Source organism: Sus scrofa, chromosome 9, assembly GCF_054392235.1.
Source record: "Sus scrofa isolate SSC_HxYL_T2T_F1_AM1 chromosome 9, Sscrofa_HxYL_maternal_Yorkshire_Landrace_v2.0, whole genome shotgun sequence".
NCBI lineage: Eukaryota > Metazoa > Chordata > Mammalia > Artiodactyla > Suidae > Sus > Sus scrofa.
Genome location: NC_139391.1, coordinates 61,136,798 through 61,160,862, shown reverse-complemented (window position 1 = coordinate 61,160,862; position 24,065 = coordinate 61,136,798). Strand labels below are relative to the sequence as shown.

Below are 24,065 nucleotides of genomic sequence, written 5' to 3'. Positions count from 1 at the left end.
TGTCTGCATGAAATAAGGAATCTGTAACTACTGTTATCTGAGTATTCCATCAATTACAACCCAAAGCAACCTAACTGATACCAATAGAGTTTCGGGAACTGTGTTAAGTAATACCACGTGACCCACTCCGGACCTGGACATAGTTAATTTTGAATAGCGTCAAGTAATTTGTTACCAATAACAGGTCATAGTATAATAGGTAAATTATAGGTAAATAGCAGGCAATTTTCCTAAGTCTATAAATGATATACTAAAGTTCCATTTAACAATTTACCTGGAGTTATCATTGTGGCTCAGTGGTAACAAACCTGACTAAGATCCATGAGGATCCAGGTTCAATCCCTGGCTTTACTCAGTAGGTTAAAGATCTGGCATTGCCATGAGCTGTGGTATAGGTCACAGACACGGCTCAGATCTCATGCTGCTGTGGCTGTGGTGTAGGCCAGCAGCTGCAGCTCCGATTTGACCCCTAGCTTGGGAACGTCCATATGCCACAGGTGCAGCCATTAAAAGAAAAAAAAAAAAAAAAAGGAAAACAAAACAATTTCCCTTGTACATAGTTTAATGTGCCTTCTTCACGGGAGAGGAAAGTTCAGCCATCCAGTGAGTGCTGGGCCGTGGCCTTCTCTCTGTGCTGCCCACACAGCCAGGCAGTCAGGGCCACAGGACATTACCCTCCAGCTTAGCAACAGAAGGCAGAGCTGGAAGTCAGGTGCCAGGGATGGAGCCAGGGATGGGGAGGAAGCCAGGGGAAAGAGAGAAGGAGAGGCATTGGGGTGGGAGTCAAGGGGAGGCTAGCCAACATTAGTCTTGGAGCAGCTGGGTTTCCACTGGACTTGGAAAAGCAATGTTTCGGGATGAGAATTGGAGAGTAAAAAGGAAATATTTCTTTTACACTGAAAACACAAAGCACTTATGAAACTGCCTATCAATTCCTGACTTAACTTTTACATGTTATTTGATTTCTGCGAACCATCCCTTTTGTTTCAGATTTGCATTTGGTGGGGGGGTCAAGTGCTCTGATCATCTTCTCATTTTTCCAGCATTTTATTCAAAGTTCAGACAGCTTGTATTATAGTGATATGGCAAAGGGCGTGCACTGAATAGGTGTGTTTTGCTATACATGTCAGCACCGCTGACTCCTGCCAGAGGAGGCATGTGCTGGCAGGTTGGGAGGTGAATGGGAGACCAGGGCAGGACCAAAGCAAACAGAAAGTCCAGGGCTGTTTGAGGGGCCTGGGTGTCGGCACTGCTAGGTACACACAGCCCCACTGCTGAGATGACTCAGCTCAATCACTTGCATACTTCCTGTGGCCCCACTCAAGGCTCAATATCCTGGAAAAGAAAGATGGGTTGTCTGCCGTACCCCCCAAGCCCATCCCAGGGGGAGGACAGCGTCAGGGGAGGTAGGGCAGCTTTGGCATCACAAGGACCCTACAAAAGGAGTGCAGTGATCCTTAAAGGACATCTGGATCCTGCCCCCAACAAATGGGGAAGGGAGACTGGACCCAGGGACGGCAGACACCCACAGATGGCACTTCCACCCGTTGTGGCTGGGAAGGGTCCTAGGACGTGGCAGCACAAGAGAGACAGCAGGAGCCACCATGAAACCTTCAGAAGAGGAAAGAGTAGAGGATGCCCCCAGGGAGCCAGGGAGCACCACGCAGCTGTCTGGGAGGGAGGGAGGGAGGCTGGGGAGCTGCAGGGGGACAGTGATTAGGGGAGCAGGCCAGTAAAATCACCCTGAAATGGGAAGGCCTGGGTGAGGGGGTGGGAGAGGGTGAGGGGGTAGGAGGGAGTCCTGCCGCTAGACACAGAGGAGCGCCTGGATTCCTGGGAGATGCCGTACATTCTGCATCCTTTATCTTCATCTCAACCAGAAAGACCCAAAAGGAGGGTCTGAGATGCTTAACATTCCCCCAAACGCCATACCTAGATGAGAACTGTTTGTGAACTGGATGATGAAGGAGGACTTGAATTCTTCAAACACCACAATCTGTCAAGAAGAAGGTGGGTGGCCGTGAGATGCAAGCTCTGCCCTGAGGCAAGGGGGGGTCCAAGTGCGGTGGACCGGTGGCTGAAAGTAAAGTGTGGGGGGGGTCACCTCGTTTATTCCAGATTGAAGCCAGGGTGCTGGGAGGTAGAGGGTATCCTGGGGACCCATATTCCAGTAGCGGCCCAGGTTTTGTCCATTGATGAAAATCACTCCTTTGGTCCAGCCCTAAGAAAGATTGGAATGGGGGCTGAGAGCCCTGAGTTCTCGATGTCAAGACATGAGGGGTGAAGACAGACAGACAGGCACACTCCCTAAACACACCAGGCCATGATCACAGACACGATGGGATGGGGGGAGCACCAGTGATGGCCCTCAGTGGGAGGGGACCTGGTGAGTCCTGTGCTATGGCCCCTGGCCTGGGGTGGGTATACCCTCCAGGCCTCCAGCAGGGGGGGCACTGACTTCTAACTCACCCCATACCTGCCCCACATCAGGAAGAGCTATTTCCTTCTACCACCAGCTATTCCTCAGAACATGCTGTGCCCCAAACAGAGTGGGGCTGCAGCTGCAGAATTTCTGGGGTGGCAGCAAGGGTGCACTACACATCCCCCTACGGGATGCCCACCACTGCTGGCCGGCGAGGCTCAGCATCTTGTCCCCACTGCATCTGGGGACTAGTGTGTCTCCCTCCCTGTACTCCCCACACAGTGGGTTCCACATGCTCCCCCTGCACACCGCTGCACCTCTCTGCATCATTTGGCTTCTGTCTTCACCCTAGTCAACTCCAGGGAAGGCACAGCCTTCTGGGCAAACTGGAAGCCTGTATTTCCTTGCACAGGACAGGACCCATAACCCAGGGAGCTTTTCCACAAAGCCCTTTGGGGATGGAAGGTTGCAGGGGATGCCAGCAGGGGAGAAATATTACTAACCTTCATTTTTATGAAGGTGTCTCTGGGTTGACTACCAATTCTCAGGATAGCAAGGAAGAAGCCAGGGCCTTCAGGCTGGAACAAGGCTGGTCTCCAGATGTTAGGGAGGTCTCTAAGGGAGAGTCAACCAGTGGAAAGATCACAACTTCTTGATAACAGCTGTGACTTCTGAGGGGTGTCCCCTCTAGCACAGCCCATCTGGGGTCCACTACCCAGTAATGAGACAGCAGACCCAGCTGGGGAGGGGGCATGATCACAGCCCAGACAACTAGGAAACTCAGGTCATTTCCTCCATTGTTCTGGGTCTCTGTCTCTGATGTGCAAACCAAGGGGGAAGTCTGGGTAGTCTCTGGGCTCCTCTCTGGCTCTGAGAGTTTCCCATCTTTGAACAGCCACCTTGAGGCAATGGTCTGGCACCCACCTGTTTAGGAATTTGGGCTGCATATCCAGGCTGTAGATCTTAAATTTTCTCAATGGATTATTGTCCAGATAGATGTCCCCAGTTAAACCTGTGGAAGAGGGGAGAAAGGGGGCATGAGGCAGGCAAGGAGGCTGAGATATGCCTGGGCTGTGGCCTGGGCTCCCCTAAGGAGGACAGAGTTTCTGCAAAATCCCACACACATTCTTTCTCCTGAGTGCCTCCGCAACTCTCAGAGATGGTCTCCCACACTAATAGCAGCTGCTGCACTTCCTGCAGTTCAGCTACCCTGAATTTTGAGGCAGGTCAAAGCATGTGGAAAAAGAGAAGAAAGGTGCCCGTGACCCAGGGCAGCCCAGGGGAGGCCAGGGAGGAGGAGGCAGGAGGAGGTGAGGAGGGTAGAGGATGAAGGGTGGGTCAGGGGAGGCCAGGACAGGGCATGGATTGCAGGGAAGGAAAATCAAAGTTTCTAGGGAGGGACTCTGACCACTTCATTCTCCAAGGGCATTTCTACAGCCTCCTTCAAAACCCTCCTGGCAAAGGTATGCAGTTGCACTGGCTTGGTGATTAGAGAGACTCAGGGGAGCCTGGAGAAAAGGACATAATTATCCCTTCCTGTCAAAGTTTCTATGCATGGGCATCTCGTTGGTCAAGAGATCCCGCTGTCTTCCAAACTGTGGACCTGGCCACAGCTGTCCTCAGCCTGGGATGAGACCAATGGGAAGCTGGTGCCTGAGTCTCTGCAGCTCAATTCTGGGCCCACCTTTCCTCTCTTGATTGATGTTGGGCCCGGAGGACAGTCGGCCTTGGTTCTCCACCAGGATCCTTAGGGTCAGGTAGTCCTTGTCGCCCTGTCCAAGACACACCGGCCACTGCGAGGACTCTCAGGCACTTTCCTACAGACTGCTGGGGTCTCCCCTGAGACTAGGGTGAGGTCCTCAGCAGGGTGATTGACAAGAACAGGGTTGAGCATCCAAACAGACCTCTGGCTCTGGGTCAAGCACACCCTTCAGCTTCTGCTCCTCCCTTCCATCCCACCCCCCTCGCCTGTGCCAGGCCTTTCATAAAAGTCACTTGAACATTTTATCAGAGACTGGGGCCTGGTGACCGACCCAGAGTTTTGTGAGCAGCAAATATCCAATGAGGAAAATTTCTGCTCACCCAGGGCACATGCACCTGTCCCTTAGACATACTCATCGCTCCTCTGTGAGGGGCAATGCCAAGGTCAGTGGTGGGGGAGGAATAAGCTCAAACAGGGCCAGGCCATGCTTACAACTGAGCCCGGGACCCATTAACATGGATTATATACATGGTTCTTGGTGAGGATGAGCTGATCATTGACGTGATCCAGGACTCCTACGAACTTGTCATTCAAAAACACCTGTCAGAGAAAGAGGGAGAGGACTGTTAGGTCCTCATAAGGAAGTGGGAAGAGGGACCTTGGGAAGCAAAGGACAGAACCAGGCAAGGGGACTACTATCTCCCAGAGGCTGATAAACTGAGTTCACAAAAGGAAGCCCATTTAAAGCGGCTCATCCCTGAGATGTGTGGGAAGCATCCAGACACCAGATCTGGGCCTGGGCCATGGCAGAGGGCAGAGGAAAGAAAAAATGAAAAGGCCTGCAGGGCAGGGGGACAGGCCTGCAGGGCGGGGGGACGAGATGACAGAGGCGGATGGGGGCTCTAGGGGCAGCTAATGTCAGCCTATTGCCACAGTTCACCTCTGCTTCGGCCCACCGGCCAGGTTCTCCTGACTCTCAGCTGCAAGGCTGCTCCACCAGGCTATCTGTTTCCAGGGGCTAAATGTAACCCATTTCTGCTCTGTTACCCACCCCTTCTCCCCCAGAAGACTGCTCAAGCCATGTAAGACCAGAGAAGCATACACATTAACATCTTAGATGAGCTGACTTAGATCACAATTTTTCTAATGACATTTGACTAGGAAACTATAAAAATTGAAATCCGTAAGTATTAAAAACATATGGGAGTTCCCATTGTGGCTCAGCAGTAATGAGCCTGACTGGTATCCATGAGGATGCGGGTTCGATCGCTGGTGCCACTCAGTGGATTAAGGAGCTGGCGTTACTGTGAACTGCGGCATAGGTTTCAGATGTGGCTCGGATCCTGCACTGTTGTGGCTGTGGGGTAGGCCAACAGCTGTAGCTCAGATTTGACCCCTAGCCTGAGAATCTCTATATGTCGTGGGTGCGGCCATTAAAAAAAAAAAAAAGCAAAACAAACAAAAAAACAAACAAGCCCATATGAATACTATACAGAACACAGAATTCATATTTCAAATTTACTGGACTCTAATGACAAGGTCTACACACTTTCTAATCATTTACTGAGCCTCTAATGAAAGACTAAACATTTCGCTGGAGAAGGGGTCACCATGCTTAAAATCCAGCTGGGCAGCCACCAGGATGCTGGGACCTAGGTGGAGGGAGTCAGCAAGGCAGAACAAGGGGTGCTCTCTGAAAATAGGAAGGAAGGTCAGCAAAGACAAGTCTCAGGCCACCTCAGCCTGGATCTTAAAAGAAGAGCCATGAGTAATGTGGCCCATCAGGGATTGACAGAAAGCAAGGTGTGAACAAAGGACAAGAACAGCGGAAGCCTCTTCAGGCTGGGAGGCTGGTGGTCCGTGAACTGATGGAACGCAGGTGCTCACAAACTTGGTTCGAGATGTGGTGAGTTTGAGAAGCCAATGGAACAAACCTGTAAATGAAGAGGTTGATAAACAGTGAGAGATACAGGTCTGCAGCTAAGAGGAAGGAGAAGAGGGCTGGGGCCACAGAGGAGCACATGCAGGCTTAGGAGATGACGTAAACAGCAGGGAGGATAAAATGCAAGGCCTGGCAGGGAAGCTTTTAGCCCAGAGGGAATGAGGCAGCTTTTACCCTCGGCTCTCCTACTTTCTGCTCAAATATCCTTTGTTTTGTTGTTGTTGTTGTTGTCTTTTTAAGGCCGCACCTGCGGCGTATGAAGGTTCCCAGGCTAGAGGTCTAATCAGAGCTGCAGCTGCCGGCCTACACCACAGCCACAGCAATGCCAGACCTGAGCCGTGTCTGCGACCTACACCACAGCTCACGGCAACACTGGATCCCTAGCCCACTGAGCGAGGCCAGGTATCAAACCCGCGACCTCATGGTTCCTAGTTGGATTCGTTTCCACTGTGCCATGACAGGAACTCCTCAAATATCCTTTGAAAGTCTTTTAACATCTGAGAGCTTTCCTCCTCTGTAAGAAATCTCTTAGACAGGTGTTTTGAGAATTAAATGAGCAGAGCCAACTGCAGCATGCCATGGGAATGTTTGGGGATCACTGTCCCATACACACAGGGACTTCTGAAGCTCTCCCCAAGTCTCCCCAAGGAACACCCCAACTCCATTAAGGGTTCTGTGACAAGCCTTCCCAGGAATGGCCGCACACTGCAGCCCCATGAGAGTAGCAGCTTTTACACAAAGCATGTGTCTGAAGGGACAGAGAAACAGGGATGATTTTTCTGAAGGTCAGAAAGGGATGTGACTACTGTTTAGACCTTCAGCAACACCAGTGGGTTTTACTAGCAGGGAAGTGAAGCTGGGACCCATTCTTGTCCCCTACCTGACCCCGATCTTTAATATGACCTTTTGAGGTGAGGAGGCCTCCGCTGACGATGATAGTCTCATAAAGTATGTACCCATAAGACTGACCGTTCCCTTGGTTCACAGACATCTGCTCCATGGAGACTGGTGTGGGAGACCTGATGGACTGTGGCAGAAACAAGAGAAAAACTAGGCTAGAGGTTCAGGCTAGAAAGAAAAATTTTAGAAAATCCATTTATCCAAAGGAATGGCCCCCAAAGATTTGGGGACAGGTGTAAAAAAAAAAAAGGACTATATAATGATAACCACGCTTAAACATCACATATAAACTGTGCTTTTTGTTTTCTAAACCAGCTTTATATTTCTCTACCTCTGCTAGCCAGTTATGTGTTCTTATTTTTCAGGTGGAAAATCTGGAGTCAAGAAAAGGGCATGATTTATCAAACTTGCTCACCAATTTATGATGGGTTTCAGCAGTCCCAACCCAGGGGTGCCAGATTCTGCCTCTTTTAAGCCTTCTCTCCTTCTTTCTTTGCCTGCTCTCCAAGAAAAATCACTCTAGGTCTAGTGAACTGTGATTATTTCTGAATCTGCTCAGCCAGGGCTGACTGAAAGCTCTCCATGTCTGTTCACCCTCATGCCTGCTGGACTTCCCCATCTGAGGGTCCATGGATGTTGCTGTCACAACACTTACCCTTCCTACTCTTAGTCTTTCTCAAGGAGCAACACCAACCCCCAGTCAGAAAGGTCAAAGTTTGGACAAGGTCTTTCTCCTCTCCCCTTCCTCCTCAACCCCCATTCATCTATTTGAGAGTCTGACTCTCATGCCTGTTTCACTGATCCTCCTCTCCGCTCCCGTTATCCAAGCTCCACTTCAGTAGACTTCCACTTGGGCTCAGTGCCCTAGCCTGGCCCCACTCTAATTTACCCTCATGTAGCTACCAGAGATCCTTCTGAAATGCAAAGCTGGGCAGCAGATCCCCAGCCTAAAGCTTTAAAATAGCTTCCACAAAACTAGAAATGTTCTAGTTTCTTAGCACAAAAACATGGCCCCTCAGAACTCCTTAGAGAAACAGATGATTCCAAGTCTGTGAAGCCACACAAACTGAAACATTTAGGAGACCAAAAAGCAAAGATGTCAGGAGCTACTGGCATCACCTCAGGAGGACACAGGGCCAACTGAAAGGATCTCCCACTGGTCTAAAATGGGACAATTTGAGCGCTAAAAAGAATGACTGGGAATTCCCAGGCGGCACAGTGGGTTAAGGATCAGCATTGTCACTGTAGCAGCTTGGGTTGCAGCTGTGGTGCACATTCAATCCCTGGCCCGGGAACTTCCACATGCTCTGGGCATGGCCAAAAAAAAAAAAAAAAAGGAAAGAAAGAAGGAGGGGGGAGAAAGAAAGGAAGGAAGGAAGGAAGGAAGAAAGACGAAGGAGGGAGGGAGGAAGGAAGGGGAAAAGAAAGAAGCAAAGAAAGAAAGACTTCTGGGAAAAGGATCTGAAAAAGAATGAATATATGTATATAGAAAAATGATTGTCCATGCCACTCTAACTTACTGATGGAGAAAACATGCAACAGAGACAGAAATTTCTGATGTTGGACATAAATGTAAAAAGTCGTCTTACATTTCATCTGTTCAAGTCTGTATAGTATCTACATTCCTCAAAGCAAAAAAAAAAAAAGCTAATAACTCTTCTGGTTGAAGTTGATTTTGTTAATAATATAAAAATTATAAAATTTTATAAATGATAAAACTTCTTATTTTATAAGAAAAAAAGAATGACTGCCCTGCAGTAGAAACATGTTAAAATGTGTTAAAAATGTGTGAGTTTATCATCAAAGAGGAAGCGCAGCAAAACAATTCATTGGCCACCTTTAGATAATACCCAGAAATAAATTCATCATGATCCTGATCAAAGAAAATACTTGAACTTCTGTCCTGACTTTTCTGTATGTCAAAGTACCAAGACAGCTGGTGGAGGGAATGTTTGTCTATGTAGAATTTGGGTGAATAAAGGCAAAAGGAATGACCGAATTCTAACAATACATTTTAAGAGCCTTAATGAAAACTTGGAAATGGGTGAGCATCATCAATGGCAGCTAGAAGCATTAGGTAAAAGGCTGACAGGAAATTGAGAATAAATAGATGGGGATAACAACACCTGAACCTACTGATTCACTATGAAAACAGAAACAACCAGCCATGATGTGCCTGGGATGGGACACACGAAAAGTACAAAAACACACCTACTGAAATCTCATCAAGCACCTAGATCCATCTGTTTACTGAAAATGCAGGGAGTTTGAAGACACATTTTCAGACACATGGGGATCTATCTAATTAGCAGAACCCAGGAGGCAGGGAATTCTACAGTACAAATAACCCAGATTCTTCCACAAAGAATAAAAAGAAGGGACAAATCTTTAGTTTAAGACTTCAGAGACAATCGAAAGCAATGTGTGATGGACCTGAACTGGAACATAAAATTAACAAATCAATGCTAAAAAAAAGTCACGAGATGGTTGAGAACGTTTGAACACTAGATATGCTGTGATTTTAAGGGGTTCTGTGCTGGAACTGGTTTGCACCAGCTCACAAGAGCCAGCTGTACACATCTCTTCCCCCATTATATGTTTCATGCTATCCTGTCGGCAGCTTGAATCAGGCATAGTGGGAGCGTCTACACCACAGGAATTGACAAACACTACTAATCAGAGTTTGTTGTTTTTTTTTTTCTTCCAGGGAGCCAGCTGTGAAACATCTCCCTGGAGACCACTGACCCTTCCAGTCATCATTCATCCACCACCATCATCGTCCTCAAGGTGATGATGATTTTGTTGGTGAGACTCTAAAAAAAAGTGTCCTAAGCTTTTGAGATAAATATTGAATTGTCCAAAGCTGAAATATTATGATGTCTGAAATCTGCTTTAAAATACTAAATAATCTTTTACAGAGTAAAGGGCAAGGGTGTAAATGAAACCAGTTTAGCCATATATTGATTAAGTTGCAGCTGGGAGTTGCACACATGGTGTGCACTACTATCCTCTCTGCTTTAGTGTATGTGTTAAAAATTCCATAAGAAAAAGTTAAATATGAAATCCCAAGCCCCCCCCCAGTATGTGGTGCCTGGCTCCCTGCCCACCAAATCCAGATACTACTTAATTTGCTCAATAGCCCTGTGAGGTAGGTACAATGATGAGCCTCATTTTACAGGTGAGGAAGCAGGTTGAATGAGGTTCAGTGTCCTTCCAAAGAGCAGGACCAAGGCCAGTGTGACCTGGAGCTTCCTCAGCAAGGCTGAGCTGCCCTCCTTCCTCACTTCATCTCTACTCACCTTCCCTGCCCATCAGATTAGAGCATTATCTTGAAAACGCAGTTCCTCAAACTTCAGTGTTTAGCAAGTATTGTCTGAATAATTATGCAGGTTTTCCCCTAAAACAGTGGCTTTTAAACTGCGCTCCTCTGAGCCTAGGGCTAAGTCCAGAGTGGCAAGTAGGTCGCCCCCGAGAAGGGATGGCAGGTCCTTAGGGTGGATGAAAAGTTCAGAGCCTCAGAACTGCCACAGACCAGGCCAGGGCAGACCTTATGGACTGCACTTTGCAGGAAGTTTGAAGAAAGAGTCCCTCTGCTAAAATAAAAGTTTAAAAACTATCACATTGGACCCAGGCAGTGTTCCTCCTTTCTATCCATCGTCAGAAGGCTGAGAAGGCTATATAGAAGGGAATGGTCCCAGAATCCTGAAATGTTTCCACTGTTCTTCAAATTCAAATCTTCTTATTCTGAATTCTTAATCTAGTTTTCCTATTCTGAATGGTAAAAATAGGAGAAGGAGCTAAAATTGCTAAGACTGCTTTTTGTTCCCTGAAAATCTGCTCCTTGTTCTTTGAGAAAAGCCTCTCCCTCTCTCTTCTGTCTCACATACTTCCATACCCAGTAACTCTTACCTTTTCCAGGTAAGGCAGGATCTCCCACAGTGACATGAAGTAAGCTGTTGCCACTGGCTTATATGTAGCCTTAGGTCTAGGCTCTGGTTTCCGGAAATTGGGAACCGCTGCAATGGAAAACAGGAGGTTGGACTTTCCAGGATCCTACCCGGACCCCATGCAAGCACACAATGGACTCTGCAATCCCAAGAACGAAGGGCCCAGTCACAGGACTGGCCTGCCCGAGGCGGGAAGAATCATTAGCAGGCAATGACTGAGTGGATTCCCCCCACACCTGGGCTCTGAGCAGGTGCCCCACTGTCCCAGATATGGAGATGAAACACCAATTCTTCCACTGAACCAGTGGTTCCCAACCCTGCCTGCTCATCAGAATCTCCTAAAATCCAATGGGAAAATACATATGCTCAGTTTCTGCCCCTTTCTCCCCGGTTCAACCACGACACACTTATCTAGCAGCTCTGGGAAGGATGAGCCTAGAACCTCTGGTTGTTAGAAGTTCCACAGAGGATTCTGATGTCCAGTCCTGGCTAAGCCACATGACCCTGGATGTCCAGGGCCAGGGGAAGCTCCCTGTATCTAGTGCAGATTTGAATCCTCAGCATCTGATGATAAAATACACAGGGGCTTCAGAGTTCCCGTTGTGGCTCATCAGTAATGAACCCAACTATGTATCTGTGAGGACACAGGTTTGATCCCTGGCCTCGTTCAGTGGGTTAAGGATATGGCACTGATGTGAGCTGTGGTGTAGGTTGCAGACATGGCTCAGATCCTGCATTTGCTGTGGCTATGGTGTAGGCCAGCAGCTACAGCTCTGATTTAACCCCCAACCTGGTAACTTCCATATGCCTCAGGTGTGGCCCTAAAAAGACACACAAACAGACAAACAAAAAGGCAATGGGGCGGAGTTGGAGTCCTCTGGTGGCCTAGAGGTTAAGGATCCGGTGCTGTCAGTGCTCTGGCGTGGGTTCCCTCTCTGGCCCAGGAACTTCCTCATGCTGCCTGAGACCAAAACAAAAAAGAAAAAAAAGAAAAGAAAAGAAAAGAAAAAAATACACTGGGGCAAACCAGTTCTCCCAAGAAGAACGTCTCTATCCACTCCCTCATCCTCACAGCACAGAGACTGCTTGGGGCTGAGTTACCATCACACTGAGGCTGTTGCTGGTACCTGAAGGAGCGTGAAACAGCTCTTGATACATGAGATACTCCGCTGTGTAATCTCCATTCTCTGTCAGCAGTGCCCCGTAGTCTGAAAACACAAAGAAATCTGTCACTGTCCCCAGGAGAGGAGGAAATGACACTTATCCTGAGCAAAAGCATCTTTATATAGCAGCTCTAGGAGGAAAACCTTTAGAATTAGACCAGAAAATGCCAGACACCAACTAGTCCTGACCAGAAGGCCTCTGCCATGCTTGCAAAGGCTTCTTTCAGGGCTTCAGTTGGAGACAAGGAGCACCAGCCCGTGGGTAGGACATGTCCTGGCTAAGAGCAGACACTCTGACCTGGAGGTTTTTCTTTCCTGTCCATTTTTTTTTCTTTTCTCTTTTTTGTCTTTTTAGGGCCACACCTGTGGCACGTGGAGGTTCCCAGGCCTAGGTGTTGAATCAGAGCTGTAGCTGCTGGCCTACACCACAGCCACAGCAAAGCGGAATCTGAGCCACGTCTTTGACCTACACCACAGCTCACAGCTCACAGCAATGCCAGATCCTTAACCCACTGAGCGAGGCCAGGGATCAAACCTGCATCCTCATGGATGCTAGTCAGATTTGTTTCCCTTGAGCCATGATGAGAACTTTTCCTGTCCATTTCTAATTGAACCTCCTTCTTCCTTTCACCTTCACTTTCCACTTGGCCTCTTAGAGGAGTGGCAGACTGAGGATTCCTAGTCATCCACACCCAGCACCCTGGTACATCGAGATCAAAGGAACGGGTGTGCAGTAAGTCCCCCAAAACAGTGGGCCCAGCGGACAGACAGGGGTAGCCATGGATCCCTCTGCCTGCAAAGCCCTGGACAGCTTGGACTCTAGCAGTGGGTCATCTGTCAAAACCCCAACTGTCTACCCTTCATCCCCATCATATGTTTAAAATGAATCAGAGATGGTTCTCAGGGGCCCACCCAGGAAGCTCTGGTCCCACACAGTGGGGTGGCTGGGGTCTGAGACAGCAGTGGGGACCCGTACTTGCCATAGCTGGTGACAATAGGCAGGTAATTGTCTAGGAATGAAGATCCACCCATGAAGCCGAAGTTGGTGCCACCATGGAACATGTAAAAGTTGAGGGAGAACTTGAAGTTCAACATTTCCTTCACGTCTTTCCTTAACACTGTACATGGACCGGAGAAAAAGGAGATGAGGAAGAGATTAAATAGCCCCTTGTGTGATTTTGAAATTGCACATGTTAAGCAGGTGTGCATCTTTGTCTTAGTATGTCCAGCTCTGTGCTCCCAAAGCACCAGTTTCTCAGTGGCTGATCTGAAATCGTGGCACCAGGAACATTTATCTTCAAGCCACATTCTGCTGCTCCTCATCAGTTCTCCAGAAAGGCTGAGGCAGATTATCTGGGACCAGATAACACTCTACTCCCCCACCACACGCTGTTCTTGAAACGTTCTCTTTCAGAACAATTCACTCCAATTATCTTTTATTTGTTTCTTTTTAGGGCCACATCTGTAGCATATGGAAGTTCCCAGGCTAGGGGTTGAATTGGAACTGAAGCTACCAGCCTACGCCACAGCCACAGCAACACCAGATCTGAGTTGTGTCTGCAACCTACACCATAGCTCATAACAACGCTAGATCCCAGACCTACTCAATGAGGCCAGGGATTGAACCGCAACCTCATGGACATTTGTAGGTTTGTAACCTGCTGAGCCACAACGGGAACTCCTCCAACTAACTTAATAGCCTCAGCAAATATAACCATACTGGAAACCTTGCTAAAATCAGTGATCTCTGGGGTGCCCAGTTCTATGGTCACTCCACCTGCACTGATGTCTGTAAGGTGTCTACTTGATCACATGGATCACACTTAATAAAAGCCACAATATCTAGCAGCCTTGTCCCCAAAATCTCAATTACTCTGATCAGCAGAGAAAAAAAAAAACAGACAAACAGGCCAGTGCCCCCTGTGCCCTGTTTTTCCCAGGAAAGGAATAAAGGTGCACTCACAGTGGGGATCCAGAATGTTTCGGGGACTGCCCCATCCATCCAGAGATTTGGCTGTGTACACCATCATCATGACGGGACCAGCACCCTGCCGAGGTCAGAGCATTGATTCAGTCAAGTCTGGTGTGAGTTAGGGGTCCTGGTCACACCAGAGGGCTTTGCTGCAAGGTCCTGTGCTCGCAGTCCTTACCACTTAGTGTCCCTCACCACCCTCCCATGCTCACCACACACCCTGGTCGCATCATCCCACTTGCAGCTTCCCTGGCTTGGGCCTTGGTAACATCAACTGCATTACCACAGTTCCCTTTCTAGAACAATGGAGCGCTTCACCCCCTTGATGGACCAGAGCCTGACCCAGAGGAAGCACTAAAAATGTGCAACAAATGACTGCCAAGAATGTCAAATCCCATCAAATGGGAATTCCCAAATCCCAGAATTCCCATACTTCCTGATTCCCAGTTTTCTCTTTGCCATCCCTGGGTCAGCTCTAGTCCATTAATCTTGCCGAGCCTTCAGGATTTGCAAGCATCTCTATTCAGGCTTGACCTTCACAGTTAAAGTTCACCTTTTCATCACTACTTCTTCCAGCTGTGAAAAGCCTTGAATTTCTGCTCTCATCGCTGGGACTCTGGCAACCAGCCCCTGCATCATCCATGTTCCTGCCTAAGCTGTTAAATGCTTCAAAGAAAGTAAAAAAACAAAACGAAACAAACACTGCCAACTTTGTCCACCACAAAGTTTGACTTATTACTTATCAAAAGTTGTGATTTGACTTATCATTACATATATTCCTGCCTGGCATTCTTTATGGCCCCTCCGCTCCCCCTTGGGGTGAGTAGGGGGGCTGACACCTCTAAACTGTGCCCCCTGAACCACCCTTTGCAACGTGAGATGTGGAGTCCATCACCATGCAAGGCAGTATAGTCCACTTTGGGAGAATTCAGAGGGTTAGAAATTATAACCGGTACATCAAGCCAAAGTAATGTTGTTATGCATTTTATCTGCTTGAAACTAATTCTGCTCTTTAGATCTGCAAAGAATTTCCCTTTCACGTGAAAATACCCCAAATTCTGAAGATGCCACCATATGAGTCCTCCTTAATGTGAGGCTCACTCCCCAGGTCCTTCTTTTACCCTTTTTTGGGTAAGAACATTTGCATTCTACTCTTTTAACACATTTCAGTTAAACAAGTCAGTGTTATCCACCATGATCATCAGTTATACATTAGATCTTCTGACCTTATTGATCTTATATGTGAACATCTGTGCCCTTTCACCAACCTCTCCCCACCTCCCCAGACAAACCCCAGCCTCTGGCAACCACTTTTCTGCGCTTCTGTAGGAGTTTGTTCTTTTGTTTCTTTGTAGTCCCCATCTAAGTGACACCATATTTGTTCATTGTTTTCCACTGTCTAGGTTACCCCACTTGCATAAGGCTCTGTGTGTTGTAACAAATGACAGACCTCCTTCTTTTTCAAGCCTGAACGTATTCCATTTTATACATTCATCACATTTTCCTTATTGTCTGTCGACACACACTTGAGTTGTTTACATACCTGGGTTACTGTGAATAATGCTGTTATTCACATGGGAGTATAGACATATTTTCAGGATAATAATTTGGATTTCTTTCTATATATCTAGAAATGGGATTGCTGGATCACATGGTAGTTCTATTTTTCATTACTTGAGGAACCTCCATACTATCTTCCATAGTGACTGCACCAGTTAACTCTCCCACCAAAGAGTGTTCCAGGGTTCCTTTTCCTCTACACCCTCCCCAGCATTTTAAATAACAGACATCCTAACAGGCGAGAAGTGGTATCTCACTGTAGTTTTGATTGATATTTCCCCATGATTAGGAGCATTGAGGACATTTTCATGTACCTGTTGGACATTTGTATGTCTTTTTTGTTGGAGAAATGCCTATTCAGGGCCTTTGTCCACTTAAAAATTAGGTTATTTGGTTTTTTGCTATTGAGTTGCACACATTTCTTGTATATTTTGGATATTAACCCTTCATCAGATATGTGGTTTGCAAAAATGTTTTCCCATTCCATAGGCTGTCTTCCCTTCTTTTAGTAGTTTCCTTGCTGTGCAGAAGCTCTTTAGCTTTGTTTACTTTTGCTGCCTTTGCTTTGGGTGTCAAATCCAAGAAATTCACCAAGACCAGTGTCAAGAAGACTTACTCCTTGTTTTCTTCTAGGAGTTTTATGATTTCAAGTCTTACATTCAAGTCCTTAATCCACTTTGAGTTGATTTTTTGTGGTGGTGGAAGGTAAGAGATCCAGTTTCATTCTTTTGCATGTAGATCCGTTTTTCCAACATCATTTTGTAGAGACTATCATTTCCCCATTGTATATTCTTGGCAGTTTTATTGAAAATTAATTGACCATAAATGCATAGATTTCTGAACGCTCTATTGTTTCATCAATCTGTTGTTCTTATCCCAATACCACCCTGTATTGATTCCTACAGCTTTGTAATAGTTTGAAATCAGAAAGCATGATGTTGGCGTTCCCGTCGTGGCGCAGTGGTTAATGAATCCGACTAGGAACCATGAGGTTGAGGGTTCGATCCCTGCCCTTGCTCAGTGGGTCAAGGTTCCGGCGTTGCCGTGAGCTGTGGTGTAGGTCGCAGACGCGGCTCGGATCCTGCGTTGCTGTGGCTCTGGCGTAGGCTGGCAGCTACAGCTCCGATTCGACCCCTAGCCCGGGAACCTCCATATGCCGCAGGAGCGGCCCAAGAAATGGCAAAAAAGAAAAAAAAAGAAAGCATGATGTTTTCAGCTTTGTTCCTTTTAAGATTGTTTTGGCTATTTGGGGTCTTTTGTGGTTCAATACAGATATTACAATTGTGTTTCTTCTATTTCTGTGGAAAATGCCTTCGGGATTATTATGGGAATTTCAGTTAACTTTTTTTTTTTTTTGTCTTTTTAGTGCTGCACTCACTGCATATGGAGGTTCCCAGGCTAGGGGTCCAATTGGAGCTGTAGCCACCGGCCTATACCATGGCCACAGCAACATGAGATCCAAGCTGAGTCTGCAACCTACACCACAGCTCATGACAACAACAGATCCTTAATAGACCAGATCCTTAACACAGCTCATGGCAACACCAGATCCTAAGTGAGGCCAGGGATGGAACCCATGTCCTCATGGATGCTAGTCAGGTTTGTTAACTGCTGAGCCACGAGGGGAACTCCTTCAGTGAATCTTTAAATGGGATTTTCTTAATTTCTCACCCTGATAGAAATACAAGTGACTTTTGTATATTCATTTTGTATCTTGTAACTTTACCAAATCATCTCCTAGTTCTAACAGTTTTGGGGGGTTTTCTATATATATATCATACTGTATGCAAGTAGTTTCATTTCTTTCCAATTTGGATGTCTTTTATTTCTTGTTCTAGCCTGATTTCTCTAGTTAGGACTTTTAGTACTATGTTGAAGAAAAGTGTCAAGAGTAAGCATCTTTGACTTGTTCCTGATCTTAGAGGAACTGCTTTTGGTTTTTCACCACTGAATATGATGTTGGCTGTGGGTCTGTCCAAATGGCCTTTATTATGCTGGGGTATGTTCCCTCCATACCCAAATTGCTGAGCATTTTTATCATGAAAGAATGTTGTATTTTGTCAAATGCTTTTTCTACATTTATTGGGATGAGCATACAAATTATCCTTTATTTGTTAATGTGGTGGATCATATTTATTGATTTGATCATATTGAACCATTCTTGCATCCCTAGAATAGATCTCACTTGATCTTTGTGTGTGATTCTTTCAATGTACTATTAAATTTAGTTTGCTAATATTTTGTTGAGGATTTTGTATCTATGTTCATCAGGCATATTAGCTTTAATTTTTTTTTTTCTTATAGGGTCCTTGGCTGGCTTTGATATCAGGGTGATGCTGGCCGTATAAAATGAGTTTGGAATTGTTCTCTCTGCTTCTATTTTTTGAAAGAGTTGGAGAAGAGCTGGAATTAGTTCTTCCTTAAAGGGTTTATAGAATTCACTAGTGAAGCCATCTGGTCCTGGACTTTCCTTTTCTTAGGAAGTCTTTGACTACTGATTCAATATTTTTACTAATAATTTGTTCAGATTTTCTTTTTCTTCATAATTGTCTTGGTAGGGTGTATGCTTCTAGGAATTTATCCAGTTAATTAGGTTATCTAATCTGTTGGCACATAACTGTTAATAATAGTTTCTTATGGTCCTTGGTATTTCTGTGACATCAGTTGTAACTACAATCTTTCATTTATAATTTTATTTATTAAGTCTTCTCTTTTTTTCTTGGTCTAGCTAAAGATTTTTCAATTTTGTTTATCTTAAAAAAACTAATTTGGAGGAGCTCCTGCCATGGTGCAGTGGGTTAAGAATTAATTAACTAGCATCCATTCTTTTTGGCTTGAAGTACTCACTTTAACATTTTTTTTCTAAGGCTAGTCTAATGGTGGTAACCCCTTCAGCTTTTGTTTGTCTGGAAAATTTTTTACACTTCTTTCAATTCTGAATGACAACTTTGCCAAGTTCTTTAATGGCAGGATTTTTTTTTTCCATTTAGCACTTTGAATATATCATCCCACTACCTTCTGTTGAAAACCACTCAAGGTTTCTGCTTAAAACTCTGCCAATAGTCTTTTAAGACTTCTCTTGCAGCTTTTAAGATTACCTCCTGTATTTAAATTATGACCCCTTAATTATCATGTGTCTTGCTGTGTGGGGGTATCTTTAGATTTATCTTTTCTAGAAATCTCTGGGCTTCCTGAATCTGGATGTTTATATCTTTACACACCTTAAGGATTTTTCAGCCATTATTTTCTTGAATAATCTTTCTACCCTTCTCTAGCTCCTCTGTGACCTCTACAATGCATATATTGATCTATTTTATGGTGTCCATAAGTCCCTTAAGCTATCTTCATTCTTTTTTCTTTTTCTTTTCAGATTGGATGAATTCCACTGTGCTGTCTTCAATTCACCAATCCTTTCTTCCACTTCATCTAGTTTGCTGTTGCACCCCTTTATTAAATTTTTCAGTTCAGTTATTGTATCCTTCAGCTCTGTGATTTCTATTTGGTACTTTTTAATATTTTCTATCTCTGTTGAAATTCTCACCTTGTGTATGCATTGCTCTCCTAATCTCAGTAAGATCTTTATGACTGTTATTTTGAACTTTTTAGCAGGTAAATCATCTATCTCCATTTCATGAAGATCTGTTCTGAAGTTTTATCTTTGTCTTTTGTTTGGAACATGGTCCTCTGTTTCTTCATTTTTCTTGATTCTCTGTGTTGGTTTCTGCCCATTAGAAAAACAGCTTCTTCCAGTATTGACAGAATGGTCCCATATAGGATGAACCTTGTTGATCACCCCAGCCAGAGCTTCTGGTTGTCTTCCAAACTGCTGCGATCGCTCAAGCTGTCTTCTTTATTTTTAGTGGTTCATAGTAGTTGAAGGTGTGCCAAGGCCTTTCAGTGTCCCAACGGGAAGAATCACAGTCACCCAGATGCAAGCTGGTTAGAAGCTGGACTCTCAGGTGCCAGCTGAGAAAGTATGTAAAGTCCTTTCCAGGGAGAAACTGGAAGATGGTCATATTTGCCCACTTCCTTTGTGCTGGCCCAGGTGTATGGCAATGATGGGGGTGGAGGTGCTTCCGCACTTATTGAAAACTGTTTGCTACAGTCCTGTGAGACTCATGAATGCAAGCCCACTGGCTATTAGAGCCAGGTGATCCAGGAGCTTGTTCTTTAGGTGGCTGTTACAAAAGCTAAGCCTAATATTTGTATACAAGCTCCTTCCAGGGAAATACTGATGACTTGATTTTATTATTGAAGTGGGATGAAAGGAGGATGTATAAAAGGTAACACCCAGTTGCACAGCACTTGAGAAGGCTGTAGCCATCTCCCGGGTATCTGCTAAATTAGAACCCTAGCCCTTGGGTAGCTGCTTTTAATGGGTGCAGATAAATTTCTTTCAGGGAAAGACTGGGAGATGGGTGATTTTGTGCTGAGTCCTGGGGGAGTAGCCAGAGCTAGTGTTCATGTAGCTGTTAAGAATTGCTTCTTTACTATAGTCTGGTGGGTCTTGTGGGCACAAGCCTCGTTAGCTTTCAGAACTAGGTGTTTGAGAGTCCATTGTTCTGGGAGGAGTCTTAAAAGTTGGGGCACTATATGTGGGGTCCATACCCTTTACTCCTCGGGGAGAAGCTGGGAGTTGGGGATTGCCTCTGATTGTATGGCACTGTGTCAGGAATGGGCTTTTGGCAAGAGTGTGTCTCACCTTTTCCTAACCATTTTGATGTGAATATTTTCTCATCCTTCCAATGTGTGTAAGTTGCTCAGCTAGTCTCTGGATTTCTTTCGGAGGGAACTGCCATGTGTGGCTCTACATTTGGTGCATCTGTGGGAGCAGGGGAACTTAGGAGTCTCCCATGTTTCCATCTCAGTCAACCACAGACTAAACTCCCAATTCCTTTAATGTATCTTTAGAAAACCCCTAAACCATATTTACTGGAAGTATTCCACTTTTTAAAGGTATCTCCAAAGCTTCAATGGCCTTGTTTAAAAAAACAAAAATATAAATACTCCTAATGTGTTTCTACCAGTATGGATAAATGTGATAATGCTACTTCCACTAATAAAACCCAAGTTTTCAGAGCTTTTGGCAGTAGATGTCAAAACTTTGATTTAAGTGGAGGCTGCCATCAACTAACTACCTAAATCTCTTTCACATAAACTTCTCTAGCTGGATCTCTTCCCTTCTGGATTTTGGCATCTCAGCTTTGTTTCATTGTTTTGTTTTTATTTTTTAATTTTTTTTCAGTCTTTTTATCTTTTCAGGGCTGCACCCATGGCATATGGAGGTTCCCAGGCTAGGGGTTGAATCAAAGCTATAGCTGCCGGCCTATGCCACAACCACAGCAACACGGGATCCAAGCCACGTCTGCAACCTACACCACAGCTCATGGCAACGTGGGATCTTTAACCCACTGAGCGAGGCCAGGGATCGAACCCACAACCTCATGGTTCCTAGTCAGATTCATTTCTGCTGCACCACGATGGGAACTCCCTCATTGTTTGTTTTGTTTGTTTGTTTGTTTTAATGCAGGGACTTTACAACTACTCAATACTGATTTTGGCCTACTGAGAGAGAGCAGATCCCATCATTTGGTGGATGAGTATTCCTTTCTAGCACTGTCTTATCTGGACCCTTGATAACACAACTTCCATATATTCTCTCAGGAGAGGATCAGTCAGAACAAAGCCTGCAATGAGCCTCCACGTGCAGTGAACAAACTGAGATGTAGCGTCCACTCAGACAAGGAAGATGTCTGTTTGATCACTAGTGCACCCAGAGCCTAGTGCAGACCTGGCACAAGGTAAGCACTCAAAATAATGTGCTCATTCTGGTCTAAATTTGAAACATCTAACTGCTTATCTAGTTCAAGCTTTAGTTCCCTTTAACTTCACAGGCTCTAACTGTGTCCAGTTCAGACATGACACTCTTGGATAGAAAGCACAAAACAAACCAGGGGCTCAAAATCTCTGCTCTTTCTCTATATTCAGTGACTACTAGAACATCTGTCCTAAGAATTGTGTTTCTCTCATATTTTTTCCTCATACAAGAAAGGCACTGGAAACAAATTACAATGGACTTTCTAAAGCTGTAGGCTCTCAGAGTTCCTGTCATGGCACAGTGGTTAACGAATCCGACTAGGGACCATGAGGTTGTGGGTTCGATCCCTGGCCTTGCCCAGTGGGTTAAGGATCTGGCATTGCCATGAGCTGTGGTGTAGGTCGCAGACTTGACTCTGATCCCACATTGCTGTGGCTCTGGTGTAGGCCTGCAGCTATAGCTCTGATTAGACCCCTAGCCCGGGAACCTCCATATGCCATGGGAGTGGCCCTAGAAAAGGCAAAAAGACAATAAATAAATAAATAAATAAATAAATAAATAAATAAAGCTGTAGGCTCTCATTTTCACTATTTGATTCCTGTGAATGGTCCTGTATTGTATCAAACCCTTCTCTCACCAGAGGAGTTTAGACAGGATATGGTATAAAATAGTGAACAAAGCACAGGACTTGGAGGCAGAAGGATTGAGTTTAAGCCTGGGTTGTTCTATTTCATGACTGTCCACATGTATGTTTCTTCATATACAAAATGAGAATAAGATTAATAGTTTCTTACATGGTAATTTAAGAAATAAACATGAAAATGAGGAGTTTAGTACACCTAAAAAGCTGTATATATAAATATTATCATATATTTTTTCAACTTTTGTTGCTATCTCATACTCCATATTTTCCTCTGTTTATTGTCTGCCTCTTACCACTAAATAAGTTCCAAAAGTGGTCATTTTGTAGGTTTCATCCCCTTGCTTTATCCACAGTGTCTTAGTAAGTACCTAACTGGCACATAGTAGGTGTTGCAAAACATTTACAACTGTTTTAATTAATAAATGACCTCATTTTTAGGACTTTGCTAATTATAGAGGTATATCATGTTTAATTCCTGAATGCACTAGTTTTATTGCCCCCCATTCTTCCTCTACCATAACCACCACCATCTTCACCACCCCTGCCACCATCACCACCACCATCATTATCATGTTTACATCTGTCTGAATGTTTTCTCTGCCCCAGGAATTATATTTCCATTTCATAGTCTCTTGAAATGCACCCAATCCCTGTCCATTGCCACTATTTGCATCACTTCTTGGTGTTGGTCCCTTGTTAAGTGGCTGGATACCCAGCCCTTTGTAGTTTGTTCTAAATCTTAGTGCTGTCTCAGACTGCAGGAAGACAGGATAAGGGATATAATTTTTTTTAAGAATTCCAGGCATTGCCTTATGCTGACAGAAATTCAAAGATTCTTCTTTTGCTCCTAATACCACATAGCTCAATCCTATGCAAAAGAAATATGCAACCACTGATCTCTTCTGGTGATAGAAATCTATGCTATCCTCTGATCTCCAGTTGTCCATTAATGCTTTTTCTGCAATTAAATTTTCCTACTTTGTGTTGTTTATTTACTTTTATTTTCTTTCTTATTGGACTATAGGTAAAGGTGAATGAGACCATGAATGAAGGGTTAACAAAAACCTTTCTCCTTTTGCAAACTGACTTTAGGTCCATTTAGGTTTAGAAAACTTGATAAAGGAAGAATGTTACCCATGTTATCAGGCAGATTGCTACAGTAAAAATGTCCTCTGGTTAGCGAATTGCACATGGAGTGGAGAACTGTAATTGATGATGTATAAGCTCCTAGTGGATTGTCATAGCTTCCTGGGTGCAGTGTATCTTGAAACCGAGTCCCTTTAGCAGACCTGGAAGCTAAGGGTACGGCGCTATGACAAGGGACACTGATTGGTTCTTACTCTGAGCTCGAGGCTCCGTGTGCATGCCCTCATCTCCTGAAACCTGAGTTGTCACTTATGGGAGGGGCATAGCCCACCAAAATGCTGTGAGGACTCCCCCTGATGTGGCTCTCTATGTTGTGTCTCCCCTCCTATACACCCTATACTAAGGGGTGTGGGCCAGGCACTGTGGGCCCGTGAATTTGATTTAATTGTACCTAAAACCACATACAGCAGGCACTTAGGGGGCATAACAGATCCAAAACTTAACTGAGCAAATCACAGCCAATAATTTCACCAACACAAGAACTAAGAAGTTCTAGAATGAGCAAGAATTAAAACTCCTCCCACCTCTGAAACATCCTTACCTGAATTGAGGAGAGCTTTTCATACGTTTCCTTCTTTATTTTCTTCATGTGGACGGAGGCAAATACTGTGAAGGGAAAGGAGGAGCTCTGCACAGGCCTGCCACCAGCACTGTGGGGCCGGGGTGGGGGGGCGAGCCCCTCCCCACGTGCCCCTCACTGGTACTTCACAAAAACACTCTGTGGTTGACAGTTAATGAGGATATGAGCCATTTGTATGCACAAGTGCTCAACACAAAGCCCTTTCAAATACCCCCTCTGTTTAGCATTTACAGCGAGTGACCCCTAGAATAAGAAGGGCAGTTAAAATAA

At 45.2% G+C, this 24,065-nt stretch overlaps 1 protein-coding gene across 19 annotated transcripts in view; it reads right to left on the bottom strand.

The window, feature by feature from the left end:
- Positions 1-544: 544 nt before the first annotated feature.
- Positions 545-24,065, bottom strand: part of LOC110255463 (beta-galactosidase-1-like protein 2) — a 45,132-nt gene continuing 21,611 nt past the window's right edge. For 11 of the 19 annotated variants that reach the window (XM_021063179.2, XM_084976671.1, XM_021063180.2 and 8 more), the window contains 13 exons: positions 23,757-23,821; positions 14,040-14,124; positions 13,057-13,194; positions 12,041-12,121; positions 10,876-10,982; positions 6,947-7,093; positions 4,653-4,724; positions 4,107-4,194; positions 3,347-3,434; positions 2,926-3,037; positions 2,105-2,221; positions 1,933-1,996; positions 545-1,335 (listed from right to left, as the gene is read on the bottom strand). In XM_021063179.2, the coding sequence (XP_020918838.2) occupies positions 1,328-1,335; positions 1,933-1,996; positions 2,105-2,221; positions 2,926-3,037; positions 3,347-3,434; positions 4,107-4,194; positions 4,653-4,724; positions 6,947-7,093; positions 10,876-10,982; positions 12,041-12,121; positions 13,057-13,194; positions 14,040-14,124; positions 23,757-23,821 (1,172 nt within the window). In that variant the 3' untranslated portion in view covers positions 545-1,327. Of the gene's footprint in view, positions 1,336-1,932; positions 1,997-2,104; positions 2,222-2,925; positions 3,038-3,346; positions 3,435-4,106; positions 4,281-4,616; positions 6,059-6,946; positions 7,094-10,875; positions 10,983-11,320; positions 11,875-12,040; positions 12,122-13,052; positions 13,195-14,039; positions 14,125-23,756; positions 23,822-24,065 lie in introns of all 19 variants that reach the window. The other 8 variants (XR_014815612.1, XR_014815611.1, XR_014815610.1 and 5 more) reach the window with 6 other exon arrangements.